Source organism: Prunus dulcis, chromosome 5, assembly GCF_902201215.1.
Source record: "Prunus dulcis chromosome 5, ALMONDv2, whole genome shotgun sequence".
Classification (NCBI taxonomy): domain Eukaryota; kingdom Viridiplantae; phylum Streptophyta; class Magnoliopsida; order Rosales; family Rosaceae; genus Prunus; species Prunus dulcis.
This window is the reverse complement of record NC_047654.1, coordinates 320,775-340,891: the sequence shown is the minus strand read 5'-3', so window position 1 is coordinate 340,891 and position 20,117 is coordinate 320,775. Positions and strand designations below refer to the sequence as shown.

The 20,117-nt window shown below is 37.6% G+C and overlaps 1 protein-coding gene across 1 annotated transcript; it reads left to right on the top strand.

Moving 5' to 3' along the window:
• Positions 1-13,818: 13,818 nt before the first annotated feature.
• On the top strand, positions 13,819-16,120 carry LOC117629210 (AT-hook motif nuclear-localized protein 27-like). Its single transcript, XM_034361723.1, has 2 exons — positions 13,819-14,171; positions 14,296-16,120. Exon 2 carries the CDS (start codon positions 14,555-14,557, stop codon positions 15,509-15,511), a length of 957 nt encoding a protein of 318 aa, XP_034217614.1. The 5' UTR covers positions 13,819-14,171; positions 14,296-14,554; the 3' UTR covers positions 15,512-16,120.
• Positions 16,121-20,117: the final 3,997 nt, after the last annotated feature.

The window sequence follows — 20,117 nt, the reverse complement described above, 5'->3', positions numbered from 1 at the left end:
AGGTTCAATGGATTCTCAAGGGTGGCAGTGTATAGATTCTTGAAAAGGTGAGCCAGAACTGTTGGCCCAAGCCCCACATCAGTGTGATTATGAAGCGCTTCTGCCAGATGCCTATACTCGAGCAGAACTGCCGAAGACCGATTGGGGAAGACAAATCGATTCAGCCAATATAGAAGGAACAACATATGTTGCTGGTCCTTGTCCTTCTCAATACCAAACCTCTTCAAATAGTTGGAGAAGGAGCAGTTCTGGTTGATCGTGGCTGGAGAAATAGTGAAGGGAGTGGTCACCTTCTCTTGATTTTTTCGCCTATGGTAATCTCCAACAGCATCTACAGGTCGGCCATGGGGCCTGAACCCAAAAATCTGAGCCATATCCAGCAGGGTTGGCGTCATAGGACCTACACGGAAGTCGAATGTGTTGCTGTCAGAATTCCAGAAACACAAGGCAGCAGCAAGCAGGTTTTCATCTCTGTTGATCGATTGCTTGGACAGAAGAATGGCGTCATAGATCCCAGCTCTCCTCCAGTGACCCCCATATCTCGGGAGAAGTCTGTCAATCCAGTCTGCCCATTTGACTGGACTGTTCCTCACCTCACTGGATGGGAAGGACCGGCTCAAATTCTTGCTAACCCAAGAATGAGAAGCTAGGGCAGAAGTGCTCTCAAAACACAAAGGAGCCTCAGCATCTTTTCTTAGCAGTTCTGCCACTTCAGCAGGAACAGGGCCAAACCAGTGAGGCCCTAGCACCAGGGTATTCTCGAACAAGTGAAGAACATTCTCATCCAGATTCTTCTGGGCAAAAGGATGAAGCTTGCTCCTAACTTCTATCGCGTGAGCATCAATCCCGCTCCCAGTAATGTAATCAGGAGGAATCGAAGCTGAAGAGGACTGAGCACGAGACCTTGGGGAAGACATCTCTAAAAATCAAGAAAGAGAACCACAGAGAGGATGAAAGGAAAGGAGGATTCGAAGGAGACGATAAAAAACTGAGAGAGAGAAACTCTTAATCGGAAGGGTTACAAGCGAGGGTTTGAAATTTCCTCTTAAAAGGGGGGAAAAGCTCGAAACGTAGGAAGAAGAAGAAGAGACGACACCTGGTGATTATTGGCTAGTAACTAGCTAAATAAATAGCCGTTTTTCTTCCCCCACGAACTCCAGATCATTATGGGCGGACGTGACAGACACACGAAGCGAAAAAGACTGGCGCGCAAATTCATGGCAAAACATTAAGTCTGAAAAACCGTTCCAAAAAAACAATTCAGACTTAATGGGGGCATTGTTTGGGCCTAAATTTAACATACCAAAAGATCCAGAAACAGGCCCGTGATGAAATCACTTACCCAGTCCCAGAAAGCCCAAAAGCATAGAAAACTACCATATTGGGCCTTTGAAGATCAGCCCACGAAGATATTTGTTTAAAACTCAAGCCCAAAAGACTAAAAAACACATTCACGTGGCTACCTCAGCTTTGAAAGTCAGCATTTTTAACTAAAAATTCTTTATATGGGAAGGGACGTCTCTGAAAAACTGCCAAAACAGAAGATCAAAAAAAACCCATCTATATTTAGAGATTTGCTCTCCAAAACGAGACGCCATCTTCCAAAGGATTACAGGTCACGCCTTCTCAGTTAGAACGGGAAACAAGGAATTACTCAGGAGACAAAAGAAACCAAACCGCCATAAGAAGCATAGGCGGTGGCGTTGGTTAAAACAAAGAAACAGCCGCCCAGTAAACCAGGGAAGGGATTGCTATGGAAAAGACTACTGGGAGCCTATCTGCCATAATTGATAAAATCTTTTCTGCTTTACGTTTTGGGAGATCTGTTGCCGCCCATTATTAAAGTTTAAAATCACCTCCAAGAGAGGATCTCTTATAAAAAAACAGAAGTAGGCAAGAAAGAAGGGATGAAAAATTCATCAATCAAAAAAAGACAACAACAAGAAAAGCCAAAAGCTCACTTGAATCCTAAGAAAAGTTAGCCTTAGATCAAAATCCCAAAGTTCAGACTTAGAAAATAAGTCCTTCAAAACAAGTTTTCTCGTTACAAATTTGGTTCAGCAAAAGCCAAGTCAAGCAGAGTTTTGAGTTTTCACGAAACGTGGAGACTTCAGCAAAATTAATGGAGAGTCCTGTTCAAGCAGAACAACTCTCTCGTAGTGCAATCCCTAGTCTACCAGATTATCGAGAATAGCCAATTCTGCCCCTTTCAAGCTGAGGAAGTTGCAGTTCTGCCTACTCAGAAGGCCTCACGGAGCGTGAAGCGAAGATAAAGCTCTGCTAGAATCCAATTTTGGTATCGATTTATAGGCCAGCCTAGCATTTGAAGTCATAAATAGGACAGGTAAACCCAGACGCGTCCAGTCCAGCCCAAGTTGGAACCTTCCATCCAAGCAGAATCGGAGTTCCAGCCATTTTCTAACCTCCCTAGAGTCGATATGAATAATTATTGTTTTGTAAAAGGCAGTTCTGCCTGAAACAATCTCACTTATATTAAGCATTTCCGGCCAGAATAGCCATTTGATACTGAGATAAATTGTGAAAGTCCTCACCAGTCTGAGGCAAGAAAAGAACTTACTTGGGAGATATTCCTCACCCAAATTCACGATCGTTTGATTTTCAGAAGTTAGTAACTTGGGGCGCAAGTCATCTACTCTAAAAAAAAGTCTGTTAGGATTTACGTCGCTAACAGTGGCACGCTCGCACACCAAAGAAAGCTGACTTGTTGGCCAATACTTGGTCTCTAAGCCAGTGAGGAACTTCGCCCTTCCAGCACAAGAGCAAAACATAAAACGGGTGAACAGAATGTTGAGATAAAAATAATGTTAAAAAAGTTCGAGAAAAAAAAAAATTAGGGTTTAATCATTCTTAAACAATTTAAAAAAGTTGCGGACTCAAATTAAGAGTCTGCAAAGTTGGAGGGAAAAAATATTTTGAGTCATGAAAATACATGAAGAGTTGTATTTTGGAGGGTGTAAATTTGAGTCTAGCCTCAACGTGGTTGGAGATGGCCTGAAGGTCCCTTGCTGCATCAAGGAGTGCTCAATGTAGTTGAGCAGGATTGTACAGTGGATAGCTTTTTTTTTAAAATAGATGGTGGGATATTGATAAATTGAGGGGTGTTGTGACTGAGGAAATTGTACAAAAGATCATTAAAGTTCATGCTCTTTCTAATGCTGCTGTCAAGTCTTGGTTCATAAGTAATCTATGTTCTAAGGCAAGTTGGGTGAGGGGAAGGAATTCCTTGGCACACTATCTTTATTTTTACTTGCTAGTTTGTCTGGAAGTTGAGGAACCGTCTGATTTTTGCTGAGCTTGAAGAGTTGCCTAATTGTCCATAGAAGATTATTCAAGTTGCTGTGAAGGAGTGGCTTCGTTCTGTCAATTGTGTCAATCCTAATTGCCTCCTCGAATTGTAGCTTTTAAATTAAATGTGGATGGTACTTGTAAGACATGTTCTGGGGCTATTGGTGCTAGGTGTGTAATACGTAACTACTTGGGAGATTGGGTTGGTGGATTTTCTATTCACTTAAAATAACAATAATTTAATTGAGTAGTCAAAATATTTCGGATTCAAGTAATTTTTTGCAGATATGATCTTTGAGTGAATATCTAAAAATTAGACAGTTCATATCATTGAAAAACAATGTGTGGTGGGCCCTACAACACTGGCGGACCTAGTAAGGTGCAAGGAGGTGCAGCTGCATCTCCCCTCGCCTGAAAAACCATTGTAGGTGCTTCAAATTGCCCATTTGCTCAACTGGTGTACAGATTACCTTATTTTCATTTTCAACATTTAAGTAAATGTCTTTGTCCTTTTACTTTTATTTATTTTTTATATTACTCCATTTACTTAAGTTTACAATGTAAATAAGGAAGTACCCCTCATTTAGATTCAAATAAAAATACTATAAAATCAAATTCCCACCAAATCAAAATATGAAAATTCGGTTTTAGTGCAAAATATGATTTAGGCTAAAAATGATAGCTCATTAAGTCAATATATACTTCATACTAAAATCCCATAAAATCAAGTTTTCTTATTTGATGTGTATGGAATAAAAGCCGCCAAAAATTATTTTGAGAAAATGATTATTCCGAAAAATCATTTTTCATACTTAGTCAATATTGCAAATCCGCTAAAAAATTTCTGGTCCGCCAATGCCTACAAGGGTGTCCCTCAAATAATAACGGATTCCTCAACTAAAGCTCACTGTATATATATATATGTACAGTCCTGATCTCTTGGACCCCTGTAGTCCAAGAGATTTATGGTCACTCACCGTTGGATGTAAATTCAACGGTTCACTCATTTATGACTTGAATCGGGTAATAATCATTTATGTCATATTGCATTTATATATATCATTTTGAACCATTGGATTAATATCCAACGGTGGGTGACCACAATCTCTTGGACTCCTGTGGTCCAAGAGATCGGGACTGTATATATGTATATGTACTCTTCTATTGTGGAACACCTTTTGGGGTCCACTAAAAGTTTTATTTAAACGATCCAAACCGTCTATTTTTCAAGTCTTCACTCATAGATTATCCTTAAAAAAAAAATTAGATAAATCAAAAAATCGTTAAGACAAGTTGTGCCCAACAAAATCGACGAACACGGTATTTTAAAAAAAAACACTAAAATAATAATCGTGCAATTGAGTAGTCAAATTATATACATATCCATTCTATTGAGGGATACCACCCTATGATTATTATTTTTTCAACGATCCAAACAATTTAATTTTTAAGTCTTCATTCATAGATCATCCTTGCAAAATATCAGGTAAACCATTAAAGCATTTAGTTGGGATCAACAAAATAGACCAACACTGTGATGCAAGAAAAGACTATAATAAGAACCATATAATTGAGTGGTCAAATGGTTTCAGATTCAAATTTTTTTTTGCAGAGATGATATTTGAGTTAATATCTAAAAACTACCCAATTTAGAATATTGAAATACAATGCATGATGGACTCCCTCAAATAAGCTTATTTTAGGGATCCCTCAACTGAAGTTCTCTCTATATATATAATATATATTTTTAGTTTTTCATGCCAATGGATTAATAATTTTTATTTATTTTTATATATTAGTTGCGAGAGCAAATAATCTGGCTTTCAATCACAAAGGTGCCACGTGGACAAGAAAAATATCTCATAGATCAATAATTGAGTCCATTTATTTGGCGAATTAATTGATACCAAAAATAGGGATTTTATCTTAAATATGGGATATAATCACCAATTAAAAGATAATATCATCAATTAGTGATTTGATCGCAATCAAATCCCTAATTGACTCAATCTCTACATTTTGGAGAACGAATATATTCCTTCCAGGGTTTGATCGGAGAGTTTTTGGCTAACACCTCCAAGTGTGGTCTTTTACTCCTGTTTGTTTTACATGAATAGGAAACTCAAAAAGTGAAATATCTACACACAAATATTATCGTGTGAGAAATTTGTACTAACATTAATAATAAAAAAGAGAAAATTCCAACTTAGAACATCTCCCCGACAATGAACTAAACATACACCGAGCTGGATGTTGAGTGAATTATGATTTATTCATGAATGTGATTTATTCATGAATGCAGTAGGTGCGTAACTGTGAGAATGAATTAAGCATGGAGGAGAAATGTGAAAAATTGATGATGGGGAGGACAAGTTCACGTGTGATTGTGGGCCTTGACTTGACAAGATAGGATCCAAATTATTGGTTGGACTATCCAAGCCACTAACTTATCCACGTGGATTTGGGCCATGTGAAAAGATCCATGTCAGCCTCCCTCACCTGTTCTGTTTGTTGAATTCTATTCTAGGCGACCAGGCCATTTCAGTTTTTTTTTTTTTTTTTTTTTTTTTTCAAACTCATACTCCAGTGAGCATCTGCTGCATAATTTTGCCTTCTTTCTTACCATTTTAAAATGCTACCTTGTCCCAAAAAAAAAACAAACACTTCACATACAACAGCGTCATCAGACTTCTGTAAGACAGTCTTGTGTGGGCACACTCTTGTTTCTATGATTGATCTCTTGATATGAAAGTGTTAGCTGTATGCCATATTTGATGATTGAGATTGAATTGGATCACGAGGTAGAATTAAATTGCATGGATTGAAAACGAAAATACTACTCCAATGATGTGTTTGGCACTACGCAAATTAAGAGTTTGGATTAATAGAAATGTACTATTACATGACTTAGGATTAGACATAATCTAATCCAATCCCAACTTTTTGATAGGATTCATAATTCTACCACATTTGACCCTAGTATGATTAAACATAATCTAATCTATGTTGTCATTAGGCCACCGAACATTTGACTAAAATTATGAATTCTATTCAACTACGTAATCCAACTCGCCCGGGTCTATAGGCTTTACCTCGATGCGGCACCAATATTGTCCCAACGAGAAACTTAAACGGGTATTACAATAATAAAATAAAATTTAGAGTAAAGTAATGAAGTGATTATTAGGTTAAGGGATGTTGTCGAGAGAGAGCCGATTTAGATCGGAAGAAAACGACAAATGGGGAGCTGGTGTTTGGGACTATGGACTATGGACTATTTCCATAATTTCCATTCCCATTTGCGCTGCTGCCCGCTGATAAAGTGATGAGGACAAGCAAAGCATAGGAGGCAGTGCGCCTTCACAGAGTCTGCTCTGCATTATTTTATCGTGATTAATAATTAAATGAAGTTGCTTGCTTATGCTTTTTAATTGATAATTAGGTCATGTGATGCGCCTTGTTCTTGTCCCGAGGGGCCTTTTCTTAACCTTAATTATTATTTTACTTACTTCTGCTCCCCTTCCCTATTAAAAGGCTTTTTAGTGCCTCGTCTTCCTTATTTAATTTATTAATTAACCTTTCATTTTGAACTTTCACAAGGAATTATAGTGGCATGCATATGCCCATTTCTTTTGATTATATCTACAAAAATTCTCTTATTCAGACATTCGGACGTTATTACTATATAGACATCATGTATTTTTTCTAGGGCTCTTTAGTTTTAACCCATAAAAAACTTAACTAATTTGAAAGAAAGATAATTAATTTTGCTTAATTAATATAAAATCAAAGCCACCTAATTTTACCAAAAGGACATCCAACAACCCTAAAATTACTACATGTGCCATTGTGCTTAACTGTCAAATACAGTTTATTTAATTAAGAAGAAGGGTAGAATTGTCTTATCAGTTGTTATTTTTTACTTGGCCCAACGAATCTGGGCCTCTCTTTGGGCTAATCTAAAATAGTAGTTTTTTCCTAAGTATTAAAACTAAAACCAAAATATCCAATATCTTACAAACTAATTAATAAAGTTAGTTATTCTAAAACCTAATTTTTCTTTTTTTCTATTACCACTTCTTACTTTCTTCTTTGTTTATAATAACATTCGCATCATAATAACGTGAGGACATCCAGATGAGATAATAACTATATATATAAATACACAACTAATTAAATAAGCATTGAATGGATGATATGGAGAATGATAAAGTAATCCTAAGCTTGAGTGTGATACTCCAGCTACCACAAACAAAGGGGAAATTGATCACCCCTAGTTGCTGCTGGTGAACTAGGTTTTTGATGATGAATCATGAATGCATAAAATAATTATAACCTTAGCTAGCTATAGTGTTGGCTGGAATGATGTTTGCCTTTTCTTCATCAGTGGCCTGTGTGGCTCGAGAAGAAAAAGCAAGGGAAAAATAATAATAATATATTACGTACTCAGAATGAGATTCCAATGTTGATTAATTATCAAGTGATTCTCCTCTTCATGTTAATGCTTTTATATTATTGTAGTTAACTTTTCATTATACAAGTAGGTTAACTAGTTCTATTTAAAATTAGAGTGACATTCAAGCAATTGAAATTGGAATCTTGTTCCAGATGGGTGAACATGATTGGCTACAAAGTTTATAAGAACACCAGTTCTCCAACGACCATATTGAATGATATAAAATAAATAAACAAACAAATAAATAAAATTTGATGGATGGATAAATTATATATGTTTGTCAACTCCAACTGCGCTAATCATTGAAAAGGAATTTAATAAATATTTATTTGTGTATATATATAGTCATTTTAATTGCATAAAAATAGATTTGAAATTCGTTCTTGAGGTTAATAATATTGTATCCAAAACCTGTCCGACTATATATTTGTATTTTGTGGAACACTATTTCGTCAACTCTTTGTTTTTCTTTATTTTTTATTTTCATTTCTTCTGCGATGCAAGAGCAAACCACCCCTTAATTTATTTATCCCTATTAGCTTTTTAGGTAGGTTGTAATTATCCTAGCCACGCTTATTCGTGTTCATTGTGTTATTAGATAATAGTAGTTACTTCATCTCGTGTCACAGATGTTTGTGACTATAATGTTGTTTTCTGTAGTGAAGCAAGAAACAAGCTCAATTATATATGTGCACTAAAGAGCAAAGATACATCTCATCATGTAGTCTTGTAGGCCGGCCAACTTATTTATTATGAAGTGCGCATCTGAGTCGGGTATATGCGAAGTGTCATTGGATAAGCAAAGAACAAATGAGCGCCCAAGTGGGATGACTAGAAATAATAAAGGCAAGGCAACGGAATCCTGGTGCCCTCCAAGAAGTTGCGCCTCTACACACATTCATTCAGGCATGTCACCTCACTCATCTCCAACTCCCTCCCACTTGCTTAATTCAGTGGGCCCCGACTCATTACATACATAATTAATTGAATTGAATTTCGATATGCTGACTTGGTATCTATCTATCTCTATGGGCCATCAATCCATATCTCTTCACGTACGTACGGCTCCACCAGGAATCGATGATATGCTTACCAAGTTAAAAGGACAAGCAAATTTGAAAACCGATTCGAAGAATCATTTGCATGTCATCACGATTGAGTTAATTAACTCAAGCTTAACTCAGCTTATGTATGTTCTTAGTTTTTTCACTCCTCATCATGATGTCCGAATGAAAAATAAAAACAAAAAACTGTTTAATAACTTCACAATTAATTCTTGTTTAAGTGATATTTCTCTTATCAATGTTTGAAGAAATTTCAAGTACGAATTCACCCGTCTCGGATTGATAACACTAAATCTCAACACTTAAATCCTAAAATTTCCTAATAAATAGTATTGTCTAGAAAGTCAAGCATCTCATGGTCCATGGAATGTTTTGTTTTTCCTTCATGAGTAATAAGTGTTGCTGATGTGTCTGATACGTACAACAAGAAAGTTATGGCCCCAAGTGTGAGCCACGTAGTCAAAATTGATATTGACATGTTATGACTTGTGTTATGTATATGAGCGAGGAAGAGACAAGGTTGGGGCCCATGCACGGACATTGGACAAGTATGATTTGGTTTTTTGGAGAAGAAAGAATGTGTCAAAATTGTTGAGGGAATTTGTCCTTGTGTAAATCCTGTTAGTAGCGTGTGTGGCTGGGGACTCTCATTGTCGCATTGGGAGGAGGGCGACCAACAAACAAGATGCTACTGCTCAGAACAAAATTGCCGCCAAAGTTACGGCCCAATTTAGAGCCATCTCCGCCAAATTTATTTATTTTTGTATATGCATGCAGATTTATTATTATTATTATTATTAATACATCACTCATCGCATCCGATAAGGTTGACCAAGTTCCGATGTCCCGACAGCTTTCACGTGGTCTGGTGCTGACCTCTTGACCGCACGTGACCTTGGTTCGCTGAGTGCCACATGCGCACGTGGTTTCTGGTCTCCTCTCTCCTAGCTAATAGGCTGCCTGATCCTTTCTTCACTCCTCTAGCTACTCTGCACTGTACAAAGCTTGAACCCTTTACCCCACGGATGACGAGGGACCCACTGCACCCCCTGCCTCCCTTCCCAAGCAAGCAAGCATATAAGGGCAACCCCCTCTCTTCACCTCAAAGGATCAACTCTTCTGTTTCTCCAAAGGGTCCGTGCAGTGGGTCCTAACAATCAGCGACACTTCTAGTGAGCTATATACACTATACCATATGTGCTAGCTCCTCGTTGGTGTTTGTGTTGAGTACTATGTCATCCTATTTCAATTTATTTCATTAGTCGGACAGTGGTCTAGTACTATTTGTATTAATTTTATTGGTGGAAGTCTCATCTTTGATTCACGTGGATGATAAAAACGATATCCATTTATGATGATTTGATATTTAATTGTGGCTAATCTCATTGTGACGATGTAACTTCGTTTGTGGGGTATATGGTCCGTTTTTAGAAAATTCTTGTAAATATCCTATTGTTTGTAATTAAAAAAAAAAATTAGTCCGGTGGCTAGTGTTTAGTATGATGCAATCAAATTTTATAATTAAGTTCTATATTCTTCTAATTTTAAATTGAACATTTATAGCACCTATAAGTTGGGCGGACATAATTCGGATTGGATCGATTTGACTTCAAAAATCAATTATAATATAACGATTTCATTTGGCTCAATTCATTTTGATAAACGATAATATTTGTGAAAACTTATAACACATTTTATAGGGATTGCTGAAAGCTTAGGGGCTACGGTAACTTCAACTTCTTATCCTCTTAACTCCTTTTTCAATTACACGCCCTCTTTGCCCCGCACCCTCTCTCATTCTTCTTCTTTCTCACACTCACTCGTTCTAATGACATGGAAGGAAAGGGTAGAGAAAAAGGGTTAGGGCCGGCCATGGGCAAGCCTCATAAGAGCATTTCCACCCTATTTGCCATGGCAAAAGAAAAGGTGAGTCAAGGGCTGTTACTATTCACATAAATAGTGCCTGCCCTAGTAATTTTATTGTTGCATTTCCACCTCATGCCATGGCAAAAAGTGAAATTACTATTCGCAATAAAATAATTTTAATTTTTAAACTTATAAGATTTTCGGTTGCCATGTGTCCATATTTATTATAAATTCACTTCTCAGATTTCAGATAAGATATTCGAATAAGATTTCCAGTTTCCACGTGTCTATATTTATTATAAAATTCACATCTCAGATTTCGGATAAGATTTTCGGTTGTTACTATTATGCCACGTGTCATTTCTATATTCTAAATTCTATTATAAAACCACACCCTCAACTCATACCAATCATCCATATCCAGTATGTCCTTTCATTTCTCAGATTTTACAATACACATTCTACTTTCAATGTCTTACATGAGGAGGTTGTTGGAAAGGGCCAAGCGAGAAAATGAAGAAAGAATGTGCAAACATGCTAAAAAAGAAAGGGAATGGGAGCAGAAGATGATCAAGTTATTTTAGCGGCGGGTATGCTCGATCAATCAAGCCAACACCACCGTTGTTGGAGAAGGAAAAATATTTTACTGCCTATCAAGAAGGTTATAGGAAAGATGTGGAAATGTGTTTTAGTATCCTCCAAGCTCGGTGGGCAATCATTAGGGGAGCTACTCGTATGTTTGATGAAGACGTGCTTTAGAGCATTATGATGACGTGCATCATCCTCCATAACATGATTGTGGAGGATGAGTATGATTATGATGAACCAGAGATATTCGAACTCGATCCTATGAACACAACATTGACAATAATTTATGAACAACATGTAGGAGCAAATGGACAACCCTCGGAGCACGAACCGTTGATTAAGGGCCATTGTTACAACAATCGTATGATTGATCGTTATACGGAAATGTAATCTTCTTATGTTCACGAAAGACATCAAATTGACTTGATCGAGCACTTATGAGCGCTGAGAGACAATCACGGTCAATGAAGGCAAGTTTAATGCTTTGATTTGAATTATGCTTTGTTTTGTTTGTGGTTTGTTTTCAATTATGCTTTGTTTTGATGTATGTAATGTTTTAAATAAATGGCTACATTATTGAATGCTTTCTATATTCAATAAAAGACAATTAATACAACTAATTAAGAAACGGCACCCCTATCAATACAACCTAATGGTTTTTGTCATTTAATTAATCTGTATTGCTAGGTCCATCGTCACGGAAAAGTCTTCTTCTCATAACATCCCTTTGTTCTTGCTTCCAAAATGCCTTTGTTTAAGGGGACATATGGCTCATATCCATGGTCATGGTTTCCCGATCTTTCTTGTTCATGTCTTTTTGTGTGCATACTCCCTTTTTTTTTTTTTTTTTTGCAAATACATCATCTTTTGCCTTGTCAACCTCATCTCTTTTTATGTCTCTCTCAATTCTCAATGCGCCATTGATAATAATTTGCTTCAAAATTTTTGCACATTCATTGTTCAAAGTGCTCATCTCTTTACCTTTGTCGCCTTTCTCCGAATAGGCCTTGGCTCCCTTTGCATTAGTGAGTCTTGATCAATCGGGGAGTCCAACGGTGAATTCGATGCCAGTGAATTGTGGAGTGGCATCTCATTCAACACAACGCTCGGGCTCATAGAAATAATTTTGAATCTCGGACAATTCTTCATAGCCTCCCAACATTGGTGATTGTTGAAAGATTTGTTGCCTTTGCCAATGACACCGAACCGCATTTGTGCTTGAATAGTCTATAATATAAAAAAATGGAAATACAAGTAAATATCAAAAAATATGACATTAAATTTAATAAAATGGCAATTACAAAAATTTTACCGTTGGAGGAAAGAAGGCATTGAGGCTAGCCTCACGTCAACTAAAGGCGCGGTATCTGCATATACGTCACGCACCAACGGTAAAAAAAATTTAAAGCTGTGCATTGACATCACAGCCTACAGGCAAGAGCTCGTGCTCATCTTGCCTTGGGTATTGCCCGGGTTGGTGGAGCCCATCTCTTGCCCCGACAAGTTTTGTGTGCTAGAAGCTGCTTTTGAGGCCTAGATGGCCTTTTGCCTAAGCTAGGCTGTTGGGGTGAAAATGCTCTAAGGCTGATCTAAGGCCCCCAATTCATCGGGCCCCTATATTATCTGTATATTAATTTTGGTTTAAAAATTATTAAATTATCAAACTCACAATCCATATATTAATTTTGGTTTTATCTATATATTAATTTTGGTCTAAAGGTCAAATAACAAATTCAAAAAAAACACTCAACAATTTTCAAACTCACAAACCAAGCCTATTACTCTATCAATTAATTAGAAATAAAAGAAAAATTACATCCACAAAGCCTAGCACATTTCATAGTTTATGTCACCCACCCACAGAAGCTCACACCACCTCAGCGCTATACCCCAAAGGACTAGTCACTAATAGGGCTCCCTGCAATTGCTTATGAAGTCATAAACCCAATAGTTTACCGATATAGGACTCAACATGCCAACTTGGGTGTTACATTCTCCCCCATTTAAATGGCTCACATCCTCATCATGGCTCACAGTTAACTTGACAATCTATTTATATAATATGATTATATTATATCATAATCATACATGGCTATATTATATTGTATATTAACTAAAAATAAATATATTACTTATCAGGTCGAATGTGGGATCGTGGATAATAATACCATTCCTGACTCATTTCCAACCGAAGATTTTAAAATTCAGGAATCTTCGACCAGCCCCCGAATTTTTCCTGAAATCTCCCCCATTAAAATTGGAGACTCGATGGAAAACTTGGCCCGACATAAATTTATGCCTATCCCTAAATGTGATATTAAGGTGTGGTATTGAAGTGCTTGCCTTAGCTTATCCAATATGCAAATATGACATAACCATAAGTTGTGCTACATTTTTGACCAAAAAGAAAATAAGTTGTGCCAGATGAATGCATTTGAAAATGTAGACGCGCCAAGGGGCGCGTATAGCAATTTGAGGTCCTTTGTTTTTGTCTTGGTAATTGCTTGAATTGTGCTTTTACCTCACGCTTTTCCACCAATTCCTCCTCAAAACTTTCCTGTCTCTCTCTCTTCTCCAACTCATTCATTCATAGGCCTCCAAATTTAGAAATTGAAGAATTTCATATACAGATACAGTGGTGTTTTCGCTTCACAGTCCCCTCCACAGCTCAACTCCGGCAACTTATTTGAGAAATTTCATAAACATAAAATCGCCGATAAGTGACTATATCTTGTTTCTAGCTCCTTAATTATTATTAATTTCTAAGTAGTGAGTATATATCTGTTGAATATCACTCCGATCCCTTTTTTTGTTTGAAGATTGACCAGATCATTCCCATTGATCTTTGGATTTTTGAGGGCTTGACTTGCAATTTTGAAGTTGCTATGGAAGTAAGAGCTGTAGTTGAATCTTGTATATATGCATACATAGAGCTAGTAGGTTAAGCTAGCTAGCTTTATTTGGGAATTGGGTGTTTCTTCTGTGTGTATGTAACTGCTGATTATGGTTGAATAGATAGAAGATTCTGCTGTGCAGTGTGCACCACTCAAGTCTCAATCTACCCATTTCATTTTGTAACCGATGAATCTCAGACTCTCATCAGATATTGACCGCTGCTGCATCTCAGTTTGTTGAATCAAAATTTTTGACCCTATCAAAGCAAAGAAAAGACCGCCCAAGTTCACACACAAATACACTTTATATAAAGTGGTGAACGAAAGAAGAGAAAGGAATTAGGCTGGCAAATAAGTGGTGGGAGAAAATAGATGTGGCGATGGCGGGCTACAATGAGTCATTGTCTACAACCTCAGCCCCAACTGCTTCTCGCTACGTCCACCAGCTCTTCCACCCTGACCTCCACCTCCAAGTCCATCAACAACAACAACTACACCACCATCATCAACAACAACAGTCCGATGATTCCCACCACCAAGACGACCAAGATCACAACAATAACAAGATAATCGAATCCTCCGACACCGCCGCCACCAGTTCCGGCGGCGGAGGCGACGGAGGTGGTGGAAGTGGAAGTGGGGGTCCCACACGCCGCCCCAGAGGCCGCCCTGCAGGCTCCAAGAACAAACCCAAGCCCCCAATCATCGTCACGCGCGACACCCCCAACGCCCTCCGCTCGCACGTGCTGGAAATCTCCGCTGGCGCAGACATCATGGAAAGCGTCTCCATCTACGCCAGGCGGAGGGGGAGAGGCGTGTGCGTGCTGAACGGCAGCGGCACCGTCGCCAATGTCACGCTTCGTCAGCCTGCGGGGAGCGTGGTCACTCTTCACGGACGCTTCGAGATACTTTCGCTGTCCGGGACGGTGCTTCCTCCTCCGGCTCCTCCAGGTGCGGGGGGACTGTCCATATTCTTGGCGGGCGTGCAGGGACAAGTCGTTGGGGGTTGCGTGGTGGGCCCGCTGTTGGCTTCCGGTCCAGTGGTTTTGATGGCTGCTTCGTTTGGAAATGCTGTGTTTGAGAGATTGCCATTGGATGATCCGGAAGATGGTACTCCTACTGGTGGTAATGGTGGCGGTGGAGGCTTGCAAGTGCAACAACCTACGGCTTCGCAATCTTCGGGGGTGACTGGCGGCCTTGGTGAAGGTACTGGGGGAAATAGCGGCGGCGGTGCTGGCCTTTTCAATCTGGGAGGGAATATGGCTGCTAACTATCCGTTTTCGGGTCCTGATTTGTTCGGGTGGGGTGCGGGAAGTACTCCGCGGCCTCCGTTTTAGTAGTTACTTGTGATTCTGATTTTGAGTATGGTTTCCATGACATGGGGGTGTTGATGCTACTGCTAGCTAGCTCGTGTGAATCAAGCAACTACTTTTCTCAGATTTCTGAAGAGTTGATGAAATTAAGGAAGGTCGCTTGCTAATTTGGTTGTCTGAATGTGATAAAATTAAGGATTAGCAGTCATCACATGAACATTAATTGAAGAGATTTCTTCAGTCAGTGGCTTCAATGGGAACAAAGTATATATATTTACAACGGAAGAAGAATGATGAAGGCTTGGTGTGTTGGGTAGGAAAAAAATAAGCAACAATTAAGGATATAGTAGAGACTTTGCAAGGTCAGTAAGTTATAATATTTATAAATGGATGGTGTTCTTTCCCATCTTCTTTCTTCAATATCCTTTGAATATGTCTCTCTCTTATAATTATAGCAGCTATGCTAGTTGTAGTGTGATGATGCACATTTCTAGGGTTTTATATATTAATGTCTCTCATGTTTCTCTAGATCTGTCCATCTTCTCCGGCAACAGTAATACTTCATATCCAACATTATGTTATGTGTTTTTGTTCATTTCTAGGATTGAATTAATAAACTATGCGTTTCAGTTAGTGGATTTCAAACTTATACACACACACATGCTCACATGCATTCATATACTAAAAATGATTATATTCCATTGATCGCTTCTGTCTTACAAGATGGCCTGAAATGCTAGTTGAGAGTGTGGAATTGTTTGTGGTGCATGTGACGCTATGAGTTCTTCCTCTTTTTTTGATTCCTTGATTTCATTTTCTGTTACCCAACATAGAAAAAGCACTTGAGCACCTTGGAAAGCCTGCTTCACTCTTTTTACAGAGAAGAAAAAGAAAACCCTAGAAACTGAGTTCGAGAAACGATGACGATGCCAAAACCATCCTCTCTTATTGGTCACCCACAACTTACAGTCGGCTGACCAAACGTTACAGCAGTAGAAAACTAGAAATTTAACGTTCGTGTCAGTTACAAAACGTAAATACAGTGTTGGAAAGGAGAGTTAAGAAAAATATATTTTGCACGTTTAAACATGCCTGCACTGCACTGCACATATGAACATCTGTCTCTCTGTGTCAATTTGGGATTTTATGTGAAACTTGTGCTCCTAGGGAATTAGTAATGTTTTCCTATAGCTATATATAGAACAAAAGGAAACCCAATTCCCCAAAAAACTTGTAAATTCTTTATAATATGTTGAAAGTTGGAAAGAGGTTAATAAAAAATACCAAGAAATATATGGAACTTCTGTCATTAGTGTATGTGAGAAAACTATAGATGAAAGGGTGGTTTGACCTCCTTCTATAAATGATGAGGATCGCAATCTGCCCAACTGTAACGTTTTCTACTTGTCTATGCTATAATATGAAAAAGGAAAAGAATTTCCAGATCTTTGGTTTTACACATTTGTTCTGCATAGCTTCTTTTCATTTGTTTCTTTTTTGACCGCTTTAATTAGTTTCAAGGTCTGACTCCCTTCAACATTTCAAGAAAATATGCAAACAAATCAGAGAAAATTATTCTCTCATTTTCTTCTTCTAACATCATTAGGTTAGTTTGCTTCTGGCTTTAAAATTCTATCTGAGCTACCTTACATGTCAGATTCTTCTCCTAGCTTCAAGCCAAACAAAAGAGAAGAACATTATGAAAAAGCTGCATATATATGCATTGTGGGGTTTCTTTTTAATAAGCAATATATTAGACACGCAAAGACTGCATTCTTACTCTGAGTGGAACCAGAATATAGTTGATGGATAGCCAAAGGAGTGTTTTGGTTTTTTATTTTTATTTTAAAAAAAGAACTAATAAATACATTTTATTTTCCAAAAAGTATAAACAAATTTATATATTTTAATTCTCAATCCTAAATAACATGATGATGTGTTTATTCATGTAAATATATCCTCGCATGCATTGGAAAAATCACATCAAAGTCATCGTTTTTTTAAAAAAAATTATTAAAAATCCAATAATAGTTTTGGTAATATATAAGTGATAAACTCATAACTTTGATAGTGCCCCCTCAGAGGAATTTTGTGTTCTATTTCTCTCATCAGTTTTAATCAAATTCTAAATGTTCATTCATTTGTGCAACCGGGACATTTACCTGCCCGACTCATATGCAGAGATATCAAGATCATTTTGCATCCATTTTACTACTCACAAATGGTCTTGTGATTTCCCCATATGTAAAAAGTAAAGTGTGCGATTTTAATTGTGTTAATTGTTTCCCTTGTAGTTTATGCATGTTACCAGTTTTAGTCAAATATTAAATCTACAAAATGACGAAATTTGAAATTTGACTAAAATTGGTAGCGCATCTAAACCAGACATATAATATATAAACAATCACAATGGTAGTCAACGGGGTCTAACTTAATGAAAAATGGTCTTAATTTGTAGTCTAATGGTCTCAAATTGGAACTCTCATGACACCTCGACAGTGTATGCGAGAAAACCCCTCTCCTTCCTAATTTTGGCAACAACAAAATAACCACAAGCAAATGATGAAACTAGCATGAGGGCTGCCATGGGCTCTAGTCCAGGTAGCATTTTTTGAAAATTAAAATATACTACATGTTCAAGAGGATTGTATCCCAAATGGTTAAGAGCATTTACATTAGCACCCAAGGTCCTAGGTTTGATTCTCCCTCCTAATATCGCTTGTATTAAAAACAAACATATACTATGTATTTTAATGTGATTCACCCTATAAATGCTTAGTAGGCCATCGAATGTAGCCTAGTAACCCATTGTCCACTGAACTTTGGAGGACTATATAATCATTTTAGATTAACTTATCTGCTCATTAAGAAACATAATCCCGTAGTAAACACTCATGACTTTTAACTGTCTACCCTTTCCTATTTTCGCCCAATGTTTTCTTAACTTGTCGTCAATATTCAATTAGCTAGCCCACGGTGCAGTTAAAATGGAGAATGAGTTTCTAGTAGATTCTATATGATTGAGACTTTGGAAAACGCCATAGTAGAGAGAATTTTTTTAAAAGAAGCCAAAATGGACAAAATTGCCCTTATTTATTTTTGGATTTCCTAAGGAATCCCTTACATTTGCATGTCTTTGCTTTAAAAATTGAGAGGTTTTTCTGCCTTTTTTGAAAAAGTTTTGGCTTTTTCCAAAAGTGAGAGTTTTTGTGTGGCTAAAACCTAAATTTACTTTTTCATTTTGATAATATATGTTTTTTAGTTGGATTTACTATGTATTTGTTTTATGTTAAAGCTTGAATTAATATGGTTTATATGATTTAATGTGTACTAATGTTTCTAGAAAAAACTATAGGAACAGTAAATACCAACAGAAAAAAAAAAATTTAAATTAATAATTTTAGCTAATCCATCCTTTGAAGAATTTATAGTTCCCCCCTTGAGCACAAGGGTATTGTTAACCAAATTAAAATCACTCTTAACTTGACATGTATGAATCACAGAGAGTATCACCAATACCAAACAACAAAAAATTATGGCCACATGCGACTGCGAAACATTTCACAATCACTAAACTAGCGATCCATACTAAGGAAAAGGCTTGAAATGACCCAATTAGCAGAGCATCAACCAAAGAACATGTGGGGTCCAGTTGCCTCAAAGGCTTGAAATCAATTTGAAATCAGTTGTTGAAATCTTTGAAGAAATCAGGTTGAAAATCAGTATCTTTGAAGCATCTTTTTATAGTGCTTCCGATCTCCAAGTCCACTAAAGATATTTCCTTGACGTAAGGTACTTGGATAGTTCAAGTCAATGTGGGCTTCAAATTGCAGTCAAAGATTGCTTGCGGGTCATGACTTTTCATGACTTGTAGTTAAGTTTTGACCAACTTGTGAGACCCACCAACAAACAATCAACTCCGGCCTTTCGCCAATTTCTGACATATCGAGCCATTTCTTTCTTCCATGATCGATCTGTTTTTCTAAAACTTGAGGCGAGACCTGTAATTTACTTCAGATCCAAACACACAAGGAAAGTGACCAATTGATAGCCGCCTTGCTGGCTTGGCTTAGCTTGCTCTTGAGTTGCAAAATCGAGTTGTCTTGTAGTTGAATTAGCCTTGCTGGCTTTGCATGTTTCTTAGGTACAACCGAATTAAAATACGGCCCCCCCCGTATGGGATTTTTTGTTTTCGGCGTACATACATGCAACTTCTGTGCCTAGTTGCATTACTCATCTCTATTAATTTGGTAGTAAAACGTAACCGAGAGAGCATCATGGAGATGGCATCCCCACAAAAGAAACCTAAGTAATCAATTTGAATCAGCACCAAGCGGACGGAATAAAATATAATCAGCACCAAGCGGACGGAAGAAAATATATCGCGAAACCTAAGCAATCAATTTGAATCAGCACCAAGCGGACGGAAGAAAATATATCGCGAAACCTAAGTAATCAATTTGAATCAGCACCAAGCAGACGGAAGAAAATATAGCGCCGCCAGACAATTAAGGAGTTAACCCAAACATCAAATGGGATTTTAAAAGTTGGGATAAGAGTGGGTGGTGCTAGGATTATTGCAGGGTGATTCATGTTCATGTTCATGGGGGATTTTAACCCAAACGTCAAA